Below are 12,156 nucleotides of genomic sequence, written 5' to 3'. Positions count from 1 at the left end.
AAATTTTCTCCCATTCTGTAGGCTGCCTGTTCACTCTGATGGTAGTTTCTTTTGCTGTGCAAAAGCTCTTTAGTTTAATTAGATCCCAATCATTAAGAAGTCAGGAAACAGGCCGGGCGCGGTGGCTCAAGCCTGTAATCCCAGCACTTTGGGAGGCCGAGACGGGCAGATCACGAGGTCAGGAGATCGAGACCATCCTGGCTAACACAGTGAAACCCCGTCTCTACTAAAAATACAAAAACTAGCCGGGCGAGGTGGCGGGCGCCTGTAGTCCCAGCTACTCGGGAGGCTGAGGCAGGAGAATGGCGTAAACCCGGGAGGCGGAGCTTGCAGTGAGCTGAGATCCGGCCACTGCACTCCAGTCCAGGCGACAGAGCGAGACTCCGCCTCAAAAAAAAAAAAAAAAAGAAGTCAGGAAACAACAGGTGTTGGAGAGGATGTGGAGAAATAGGAATACTTTTACACTGTTGGTGGGATTGTAAACTAGTTCAACCATTATGGAAAACAGTATGGCAATTCCTCAAGGATCTAGAACTAGATGTACCATATGACCCAGCCATCCCACTACTGGGTATATACCCAAAGGATTATAAATTACTCTACTACAAAGACACATGCACACGTATGTTTATTGCGGCACTATTCACAATAGCAAAGACTTGGAATCAACCCAAATGTCCATCTGTGACAGACTGGATTAAGAAAATGTGGCACATATACACCATGGAATACTATGCAGCCATCAAAAAGGATGAGTTTGCGTCCTTTGTAGGGACATGGATGCAGCTGGAAACCATCATTCTTAGCAAACTATCACAAGAAGAGAAAACCAAACACCGCGTGTTCTCACTCATAGGTGGGAACTGAACAATGAGATCACTTGGACTTGGGAAGGGGAATATCACACACTGGGGCCTATCATGGGGAGGGGGGAGGAGGGAGGGATTGCATTGGGGAGTTATACATGATATAAATGATGACTTGATGGGTGCTGACGAGTTGATGGGTGCAGCACACCAACATGGCATAAGTATACATATGTAACAAACCTGCACATTATGCACATGTACCCTAGAACTTAAAGTATAATTAAAAAAAAAAAAAAAAAAAGACTCATGATGGGGACAAAGGGGGTTAGGTTGATTCGCTTAAGATCCGATCTGAAGTTGAAGTGTATGGGTCACACGGCTTCAGGGCATTGTTTGGACCGGTCAGGGGGGAAGGGTGGCACTTCATGGCTTTCACACTGAGTTGGTTTTCAGCCAGACTGGTCTTTTGGTATGCTGTCACATAGACACTTGTTAATATTTAAAGTATCTCTGACCTCTTGTACCTTTTAGTTCAAGATTTTTGTTTGTTTCGTTTTTAGGGCATGTTTTTCATTCCTTACTTAGCCTCTGTTTTGAAGGGCCTTGGTGACCACACCATATTCTCCTGTTTAGGTAACCCCAGTGGCTGAAAGCAGAGGAGAAAATGTTTCATCACGGGCCCTCACCTTCTGAACATTGTGAGTCTGTGCCTTGGAAAATTAAATGAGAGTATTGTAAAACTCACTGAGGGCTTCTCTTGGGAAACTTCACATTCATTCTCCACGTGTTCTTCCCTCCCTCCCAGCCCCAATAGGAATTAAAATTTGGGAGTTGAAGAAGAAAGCTAGAAGTATTATGAAGCAGCTTTGTTTGCTTTAATAAAGTAATAGTTCTGTTTTATCCTCCTCACTTTGCTGTGTAGTGTGCTCCCTTAAAGGTGACTCAGACAGTTGACTCTCTCAGTCTTCTCCCTGTGGTCCCACTACCCAGGGTACTAACAGTTAAAAAGTTTTTACCAGAAAGTGATGGGTAATAGTACTGGCTTCCTGAGGAAAAGCTATGTGTTGTTGCATTGTTAGAGAAAAAAACCAGAGCTGGATAGTAGTTAAGGTGGTGAAAATGGATTTTACTCAGCAAAACTATTGCAATAGGGGAGGAGAGATCCCAGTATAAAACCAGGCTCAATGACAAGTGCAGCATGGGCCACTGGGAATTCCGAGCCAAGGAGCAGTGCGAGGGTCATTGTATGGAAATTACTGGAGGAAACTTCAGGGGTCAGCGGGATTCTAGCTTCATTGACCCAGTGAGGATTCTTGCTGAGGGCAAGCCAGGAGAATCAGACATCACCTGGGGGGTTGTGGGGGACGGTGGAGGACGAGGGACACATCACATATTGACGGTGATCAGCTGTTGAGGAGGGGGCAGTTCAGCTAAACTGACTTAGCAGGGCTCTTGCCAAAGTCAGGCGATGCAAAGAAGGATATGGAAGACCAAAGGTGGAGGTCCATTTTGGAAGAGCCTTAAGAGCGGTCCGACTAAAGTTGGTCAGAGAGAGACGCTGTCAGCGCCTGGTTGTGTGTTACTTTTAGGTCCTGTGCTCTGTCTTTTTTCAGTTGAAAGGACAAACCCTCACCTTCAGCTGTTCTGGGTGCATCTCTGAGGCTGGATTTGGGGCTGGGCCTCTCCATTTGCTCCTGGGGATGGAGGCAGCACTCACCCTTTGCGGAGGTTTTATAGCACCCCCAGCTGGCCCAGTGTGTGGGTGTTGTGGGGTGCATAGGGCCCCCGTGAGAGACTTGGGGTCAGTCTCAGTGTGCGTGTTACTGTGTTATGCTATGGTGACTCCCTCTGTTTGCCTCTGTGAATGGTGGGTTCCAGAGGGCTGGGATCCTGACTGGCTCTTTCATCCTCTCATCTCCAGCATGGCGTTTTGCACATAGCACGTGCTTGATATGTAGTGTGTGAAGCAGTGAAGGTCGTTTGTGAAAACTGGCCTCGGTTCTTTATACTCATGGTGATAGGATCGGGGGATCACAGTTTAGAAACTAGTGGAGAGAGCCTGGAGTATGGAAAGCTATAATTATTTTAAAAGCTTTCTCTCAACAGGTCATTTCATTCTCACACCTTCCCAAAGCATTCAACAGACAGGCCAACTGGAGTTTCACCTCCCCATTTGCTCTGCTCCCCACCCCCATAGCTGAGTTGTAAGAGGCAGGTGCTGCAAGAAGGTGGAGTGGTGGGCAGCCAGCCTTAGTATCTGCAAATTGCAGAATGAGCCCTCCTTCTTGGCCCTCTGTAATTGAATGTTATACCACTTTTCTGGTACCGTTAATGGGCCAGGGTGCCCCAGTGTTCTCACTGACTCCGAAATGAACCATTTCTCTGTTGTGGGTTCTTGCATCTGACAGGGCCATGGTGGGGAGACAGCGCTCCAGCCATGCCCCAGGGGCTGGTGAGGAGGTCCAGACAGTTTCACCTAGGCCTCAGGGACACTTCCCATGAGAAAAAAGGATTCCTGCTGGGCCGGGCACTCCTACCCTGCAGCGTGGGAGCGGTCGCTGGAGGTGCTTGAGTTGCTGGGTGCTGTGTCCCAGTGCCCCTGCAGTCCTCTTCCTGCTCTCCCCGTGAAGTTCCCAAGGCAGGATCTGGAGGCCCCAGACTGTTCAGGCAGCCTTGTCTGGCTTGCAGGATTCCTCTAAGCTCTGGGTTTCTAGGATTCCAATTACAAAGGGTTATAATCTCACCTCCAGTTGGGTAAGGAAACTTCAAAGTACTGGAGTCAGATCAATTTTTCTGTCTGTTACAATTCTGGGGTCTGGCTCAGAGGGAGCAGATTCTTAGCACTGCTCACTTGGCAGCTCCAGGTGCCCCTTGGACCCTGCACTTTACCACATAGCCGTCTTCTTCCCAGGGCTGAGGTCCCTCTGTCACTGCTGCATGGACTTTTGTGCAGAACACACACATAAAACAAACTTGGAGCTAGTAGGAAACCTTTGTATTCAGAGGAAATGTGGAAATAAAACGCAAGTGTCCAGGAAGTTGTTCTGGTAGGCGGCCCTGTGCAGGCATCAGTGGTGTCTCCAGTGGTGCCTCCCTTCAAACCTACTTACCCCACGTCATTATATTTAGCACAGTGCATGAAATCCTTCTACTAAGTTCCCTAACCTTTATAATTATTCAGGAGCAAATATTGTACCTTTGGGATCCTAAGGAGCTAGCTCTTGCTTCTTTCCCCCCTTATCTCTGGGAGGTAGCTTGTCACAGACCCTACCTTAGAGGTACTCAGATACTTTGGAGGGCAGAATTAGTCACTGATGGGGGCACCGTTTCCCTCTTTGGCCCTGGATTGGGGAGGAGGAGTTCTAGGAGGCAGGGGAGAGACACAACATTGGTGGTGGGAGGGAATAACACTTCTTCTAGGGTCAGGTCAGCCTTGTATGCAGGGCACCAAATGAACCCTGCCCTTGGGACCAAAGACTGTGAACTTGGGCCAGGAGTGGCAGTGCTGGCAGTGCTTGAGTTATGTCTGAATCATCCCAGGAGATTCCAGAATTAGGGAACTCCATCAGAAATGGCCCCAGGTGTGTGTGGGCTGTTGCATCCCTCCTGCCTGGAGGCATGTGTGTCCTTTCCCTCTGCCAACCTTCTAGTTTTTCATTTTGATCCATAGGTGGATTAAAGAGAGGACCTTAAACTGCCAGTTGCTAACCTTGAGTGAGGATTCTCAGAGGAGTGATGGCGCAGTATAGGCAGGACTTCCCCTTCTGGTGATGTGCTTGCTTCCAGGGCCAAGGGATGGGGAGGTGCAGTGAGACCCGACTCTGTTCTCTGAGCCGTGCTGGAGGAGAAACACCCTCATCCATGTGGAGTGGGCATGGTTGGAGGCAGCAGGGAGGGTAGTACCTGGGCTTCCTGGGGCCTGTGGAGGCTGAGAGCAAAGCCACCTGATCAAGGAGCATGACTGGGAAGCCAGTGGAGGTCCCCTCTGCTGCATGAGAGCCACCTCCTGGATCCTAGGGCCCCGGCTCTGGGCAGAGCTGGCCCTCTGTTCTCTGCAGTGAGTATAGGGACAGATTTGATTGTGATCCTCTCAGAGGACTGATGCATTTTACCAGAGACATAGAAGTGGCTCAAAAGCCAGCAAGGTCCTTGGTGGACATGATATAGATACAGGTTGTGTTCTTCGGAAGTAACCTGCACGTGTCTTTTTGCATGGTGGAGATTCGGAACTGCAACCTGTGCTAATCCTCTCGGGTCCTTTTGTTATGGCCATGGAGCCCCATGATTTGGTCACTACTTGGGGTCATTTATGTGTCCGACTGATCCAGTTCCTGTGTTTTGACTGCTGGGACCAACAGCTGTGTGTGATTAGGGCATTGCCAAGTTCCCGGTGGTCGAAATCTTTTTCTTTATGGTTCTCTAGATGTCATTGTGTAATTCAAACTCCTAAGGCTGTAAGTTTTGCTAACTGCTCTTGAAGTGGTGCTCTCCTTGCGTTTTACAAAATGCACAGTAGTTTTTGTCTAAAAGCAAAACAAAAAACTGGAAAGTGACCAAGTAAATTTGCAGATAAAATACCCTTACATGTTTCTTCCTTTAAAATCACTGAAAATATGCTCAATTTTTATTTAGTTTAACCAGACCACGTTTGTGAGGGTAAGATATTCCCAAGCTATTCTGAGAAGGGGGTTTAACCTGAGACCTGGTGGGGCCTGGGAAGGGATAAGACCTGCCTTGCCTGACAGAGCTGCCCCTGCGAAGAATCAGACATACGCTGTGCTTGCATTCCTGGCCTTTCAGCTTGGTATGTCAGTCCCTCATAGCGTAGGCTTGTAGCAAACTCACTGCAGAAATGCATTTTAAGTTCCAAGCAAATGTTGTACAAATGAACTTTGAGAATCCAACTGACTTGAAAGCGTGAGCTGACTGGGTTTCTCACATGGTTTCTTTCCACATTTTATAAAGTTCCTGCTTTTTAACCATGTGTGCTTGGCAGTAAGACAACTAAAGGCAGCTTGAAAGTGAGGGTGGCATTTTTGATGTCCCTCTTGAGCATGGTGAGGTCATAGCTCCCTGCTAGGCCGTGGAGGCTGTGGACTGCATGTCTGGCTGCTAACTCTTGGCTTAACTGCCCAAGGGGTCCTTCTGCATGGCCAGGATGCTTATCCATGTTTGAGGTTCTTCTCGGGGACTGGTGTCTTGGGTGTCTCCTCCACTTTTCCTAAAATCTTTTTACTCCACCACAGAATTTGGGTACTAGTGTGTGAAGTGGTGAGGAGGTGACATGACCTGAAGACCAGCCACCTTCCAGGTGGCCGACACAGGACACACGCTGTTTCATTCAAGGTGTGAAGGGAGGCACAGGCTATTCTGTTTTCCTCAATTGAAAAGGAGCAGGATGGGTGTGGTGTTTCACGCTGTTAATTCCAGCACTTGGGAGGCCAAGGTGGGAGGTTGGCTTGATGCCAGGAGTTCAAGACCAGCCTGGGCAACATAACGAGACTCTGTCTCTACAAAAATAAACATAAAAGAAAAGGGGTTATTTCTCTTTGGCAATGGATCTTTTACTTTTCTGTGCTGAGTACTGATAGGGAAGTACATAACTGGACTCCCCCTTAGCAGATCCCAGTAATATGCTCCCTTCAGTGCCATGTAGGGGAGAAAATTCTGACTGTTGTGTGGAGAACCCTGAGAAGACTTCTTCCTGTAAATTGGAGATGTTCTGGCTGAACACAGGATTAGCCTCCAAACTGGTGATTTTGTTTTTAGAATAAGATACATGGCTAGTAGAGTTAAAGTTCTGTTGACATGGAAGGCTAGGTATGTTCTCCAGTTTACATGGGGACTCAGAAAATATGTGGAGCTGGAGTCTCAGAGAAGGGACATGCCATGGGTCCCTTCTGACATCTGCCTGCTTCCCACCCCAGATCTCCCCTGCCTGATTTTAGCCCTGTGGATAGCTGTTCTTTATATTTGGATTTTCTTCCAGCACTATCTAGTTGATGTAGGCAGTTTTATAGAGGAATTCTTTTGGACTTTCTGAAATACTAAAAACGCTTTCTAGTGGTTTGAGAAAAGGCATTCGGTTTAGAATCTTCCTAGCACAGTGCAGGGGGTGGCAGGGCTGGTGGGGTGGGGTTGTTTCCCTTCTTGGAGGGGAAGCTGCACAGATCCCTCCCTGTCTTCTCCCTCCCCTCACCTTGGGAATGAATGCCTGGGGCATTTAGGTTGGTCTCTTGGAATTAGCCAGTTCAAAGATGCTTCACTTCGGGGAATGGAGCCTTGTAATTGCTGACTTGATTGGATTACCCGAAGTAACCTTTTATGCTTGGTTTAAGAATATGCTTTGTTGAGAAAGCATATTTCTGTTTTAAAATATTAATAATTTTTTCTGACCAACATCTTCTCCAACCTGCCAACTAAAAGAATTATCAGTGGCTATTTCCAGAGTTATCTACTGTTCATTAGATAATTAGGAGCAGGAATATTTATTAATGGTGCAATATATACTTAAACAGTATTTTTGATGGGGAGGATTCAAGTACCTGAAAACAAGGGCGTGTTTTCTCCTCCCCCAGGATTGTAACTTGACTTCTCTCTCTTTTCTAGAGTCTCTTAAAGCATTTTGGAATGGAATGGTTGCTGTTACAAATTGAGCCATAGTGCAGTTGCTGTGGAAACTCTAGCATGACTTTCCAGACTATTGTGTGTTTTGTAGTAGTAGACACACCGTGACATTGAACTGTTAATGTACACTTTTTTTTTTTTTTTGAGAGAAATAGAAGGTAGTAGAGAAGAGGAGAGACTTTCTCAAATGTACACTTTGTGGAATAGTTTACTGAAGTAACTGTGCTCTGAAGGGCATGCAGCAGCACCTAGGGTGGAGGCCCAGCAACTGGCTGGCCCCGAACCAGGTGGCAGCTGAGTTTCAGCTGTGTCGAGCATCAGCAGTTCCTGTTTTTTGTAGAATTTTATACTGAACTCTGTGTGCTTAGAATTGTTGGACTCTACCTGCCCTTGTGATAGTTCCTTCTCAGTTTTAATAAGAATAGAATAGGGAGCTGAGGGGCAGAGATGAGTGCAGAGGACTGTGTAGAGGACCATTTGCTTACCGGAAAAGGAAGCTGCAGGCGTGCTCTTTTGTGATAGTGCTGTCTGTCTCTCTGGTTAAATCAGCATGGCTGGAGGTGATACTGAAACCCTGGAATCTGCAAGAGGATCACAGAGCACTTTGCAGTCCAATTCTGATTATCTGCCAGTTTCCTTCTTAAACAGCTATAACAAAAATTTGTTTTGCCAGGAAAGAGATCAATTCTAAATTTCCCAAAGAACTTTTCTTTTCTTTTTTTCTTCTTAGGAGGTATAAGCAAAGGCATCTTCTTTTCTCCCTCTGAAAGTTTTTTTTTTTTTTGCTCAAAGTTAGCAATAGTAAGAGAAAATGAACAAAAAAATTTCTAGTTTTACTGGAGAATGTTGATGCTGGGATAAGCAGAGGTTTAAACTAGAAATGGATTCAAGTAGACAAACTGTATTATTTCATCATAAATGCCGCCACTTTTTTTCTTTCCTTCCATTACCCTGCTCACCTCTTTTTTTTTTTTTAATTCTAGTTATGAAGAAAAAAAGTTATTTTGCCTTGACCCAGTGCAGAGATGAAAGCAGAAATCAGATTTACCCTATGTAATAGCTTGTTACTGAGCAAAGAAATGAAGTACATTAAGGAGGCCTTTTTTCCTCCAATGGCTGTTAGACTGTGTATTGCAACCAGGAGTTGTCAAGCTCCTGATCCTAATCCAAGCTGGGGGCTCTGGTACAGTGTGGCCAGCTGCCTTGCCAGCTGCCTTTTGCCAGGCAGTCTCGCATCTGTGATTGTCATCCCACTGGAATCAAGTTGCATGCCAGTGAGCTTGCTGGGGTGTGCCCAGGTCAGAACAGTTACAGCTTAGAAGTCTTCGCTGCCTTTTTTCAGATCCTCTTCCTGGGAGAGTCTCCCACACTAAGTTCGGCGTGGGTGCTGGCTGTGGTGAGGGTATGCTGCCACTGCAGCTGCCGTCTGGGCATCTGTGTTAGGGCCAATACTCCAAGAAGTGTGAGTCATTGTGAAGTGACTATAGGCAGCTGGGAAATAACAGCTGTGAACAGAAAAAAGACTGATGGCCTGTTCTCTGGAGGCCTGGCCATAGTGATGAGAGGCTGAGGAACAGAGAGGGAAAAGAAAAATGAAGTTCTAAAATTAAAAAAAAAACTTAATTTACACCGTGATTTACGGATAATTCCCAAGTGTGAAAGACAGTATAGGAAATATTCCAAATAACTTGCATTAAAAAAAAATAAATAAAAATGTAAAGATTTCCTGCCCCTATCTGAAAAAGTAATCTGTGATTGTTTTGTTTTGTTTTGTTGAGACAGGGTCTTGCTTTGTTGCCCAGGCTGGAGTGCAGTAGCATGATCACAGCTCACGGCAGCCATGAGGAGGCTCAAGCAGTCCTCCCCGCTTGAGTAGCTGGGACCACAGACGTGTGTTACCATGCCTGGCTTATTTATTTTTTGTAGAGACAGGGTCTTGCTGTGTTGCCCAGGTTGATCTTGAACTTCTGGGCTCCAGTGATCCTCCCACCTCAGCCTCCCAAAGTGCTGGGAATATAAGCGTGAGCCACTGCACCAGCCATGTGATTGTTCCATACAACTTAGATGGTACAGAAAAGCAAAGGAAGGAAAAATATCAACCTTGTCCTGTCACCTAGGAGGAGGGAACCAGAGACAGACACATGGTAAGTACGGACTTTGAACAGTGTCAAAGCTTGGAATAAGCTGAGCCTTACACAAATGCTGAAGACAAAACAAAAGAGGAAAAAGAGTTTTACATTTCAAACAGGACCAAGAAAGAGAAATGATCAATACGTGGAAGAGGATGTCAACTGAACAATTTGTTTTTCTCCAACTTTCTTCCCAGTGCCTGCTCTATTGGCATGCCAGCGTGAAACCCAGATAAGGAGAGACATTTCTAAGAGATTTTTTTCTTTTAAAAATTATGATGTGCCAGATGTTAAGAGAACATGTGATCACGGAAACACTGCAGATAAATGTTAAGAAATTGTTAACACTGGGAAAAAAATGTCACAAGGTAAGGCAAATAGGGTCCTAATTTTCCAAAAAGAGAGGAAAGAGTTTGTGTGCACTGTGGATTGGTGAGCTTAACTTTGCTTCCAGGCAAAGGTGATAGAAAGGTTGATTAAATAGTTTTGGACATTTGGAAAACAAAGAGCTAACTAAAAGCAAGCTTAAGTTCAAGAAGAAGAAATCAGTGCAAGCATACCACCTTCAGTTTTGAGAGGGTTGTTCCAAGGACAGGCAAGTGCACCAGAACTCTGCTTATCAAACCGCAGCTGCATCTGTGTCACTGGAGGGCTGGGTTTTGAGACAGTAGGTCTGGAGTAGGGCGGGAATTTGCATTTCTAGGATTCCAGGTGACGCTGATGTCGCTAGTCTAGAGAACTACTGCTAGTATACTTAGTGTTGTTGGATTTGGGGAAGACTTTTAACTTTTGGAGAATATTGAGAAATTAGTTGGGAATATTAATGGTGGTGTGTGGAGGGTGAGGGCTTTTGACTGGTTAAACAGTGGGCAACTTTGTTGTCATTATTTTAACTTGGACAATTGTCTTTAGTATTTTGTCAGAATACTCTGGTCTTGACCCTCATCTGTTAAGTAATTTCATCAGGGACTCAGATGACAAAAAGGTATGTTTCTCAAACCTGAAACACTAAAAGATTCTAGCTAATAATGTTGAATGGTTGAGGGTTTAAATGATCTTGGTATGTTAGATTTAGCAGTGATAGGCCGGGTGCGGTGGCTCACGCATGTAATCCCAGCACTTTGGGAGGCCGAGTGAGGATAACCTGAGGTCAGGAGTTTGAGATGAGCCTGGCCAACATGGTGAAACCCCGTTTCTACTAAAAGTAGAAAAATTTGCCAGGCATAGTGCATGTGCCTGTGATCCCAGCTACTTGGAGATTCTCTTGAGGGAGGAAAATTGCTTGAACCCAGGAGGCGGAGGTTGCAGTGAGCTAAAATCAAGCCACTGCACTCCAGCCTGAGTGACAGAGCAAGACTCTGTCACAACAACAACAACAAAAAGATTTAGCAGTGATACATGTAAAATGACTGCAGTTAATTACAGGAGGCTCTACAATACCTTCTGGGATAAAGGCCTAGGAATTTGGATTGACCTCAGTGTTGTTTGAGATAACCTTAAGGTGGACTATATCTCTTCCATCTGACAACCTGTTTCTTACCCCTACCTGGGAAACCCAAGACAAGTTTTACGTTCTACTGAGAGATTTCTTCCATGGTCAGGCCATATCTATTGTATTTAGTGCAGTTCTAGCACCACATTTGAAGATTTTGACAAAATTTGATAGCATCTTGAAGGAAGAGACCAAGGTGTTTAAATCCGGAATGGATTTGCTGTGATAACAACACCACTGTCTCACTGGCTTTCCCTAACAAGCCTTAATTTCTTGCTCATATCATGGGAAGGTTGCAGGTGAACTGTGGCTCTGCAGGGCTGTGCTTGGTTCCAAGTTTCTTCCTTCAGGACCCAGACCAAAGGAGCAGCTCCTGTCTGGGTCTGAGACATGCTGTTCTCATGGGAAAGGGCTGGAGTGCAAGGTGGGGAAGATGCCATGTTTGCGTCCATCTAATTGGCTGAGGGTGCCAAGGTCAGAGAGGTGGAGCAGTGACCTCCCACTTCATGCAAGGACACAGCCTGTGACTGTGGGGCAGAGGGGGAAGTTGTAACTTTGTTTCAGGGAGGGAGTGGGCAGTTGGAAACAGTAATCCAATCTACAGCAGATGGAATATTCAGTTACCTTAACATTTATTGATTACCTACAAAAAATTAGGCATTGTGCTAAGGCATGTAGGATTCAGAGATCAGTAGAAACCCTGGAGGAACTCAGTATAGAAGGACAGAGGGAGATATAATCAAATAAATTGCTATACAACTTGACAGATAGAAGAATCACAGCATTCCCAAGTACAGAGGCTGCAGAGAAGAGGGTGGGAAGGGCTGGCAGCAGGGAAGTATGAGGTCAGTGTTCTCAGAGGAGGGGGGACATCCAGCCTAGGTGTTGAGGATTTAATTAAGAATTTGCAGCTGGGTGTTGTGGCTCGTGCCTGTAATCCCAGCACTTTGGGAGGCCAAGGCGGGTGGATTGCCTGAGCTCAGAAGTTTGAGACCAGCCTAGGCAACGTGGTGAAACCCTGTCTCTACTAAAATACAACAACAACAAAAAATTAGCTGGGTGTGGCAGCGTGTGCCTGTAGTCCCAGCTACTTGGGAGG

General features: G+C 45.9%; 1 protein-coding gene across 5 annotated transcripts in view; it reads left to right on the top strand.

The window, feature by feature from the left end:
- The window catches only part of CCNY (cyclin Y), a 331,884-nt gene that overhangs the window by 153,306 nt on the left and 166,422 nt on the right, over positions 1 to 12,156 (top strand). The window contains exon 1 of one of the 5 annotated variants that reach the window (XM_033222418.1): positions 1,448 to 1,507. The exons of the other annotated variants lie outside the window; for them this stretch is intronic. Within the exon in view, the coding sequence (XP_033078309.1) occupies positions 1,474 to 1,507 (34 nt within the window). The 5' untranslated portion in view covers positions 1,448 to 1,473. Of the gene's footprint in view, positions 1 to 1,447; positions 1,508 to 12,156 lie in introns of those variants that run through there. 5 annotated transcript variants of the gene reach the window in all.

This window comes from Trachypithecus francoisi, unplaced genomic scaffold (assembly GCF_009764315.1).
Source record: "Trachypithecus francoisi isolate TF-2019V2 unplaced genomic scaffold, Tfra_2.0 Contig00025, whole genome shotgun sequence".
Taxonomy (NCBI): Eukaryota; Metazoa; Chordata; class Mammalia; order Primates; family Cercopithecidae; genus Trachypithecus; species Trachypithecus francoisi.
The sequence above is the reverse complement of the archived record's forward strand: the minus strand, read 5'-3'. Positions and strand labels throughout refer to the sequence as shown.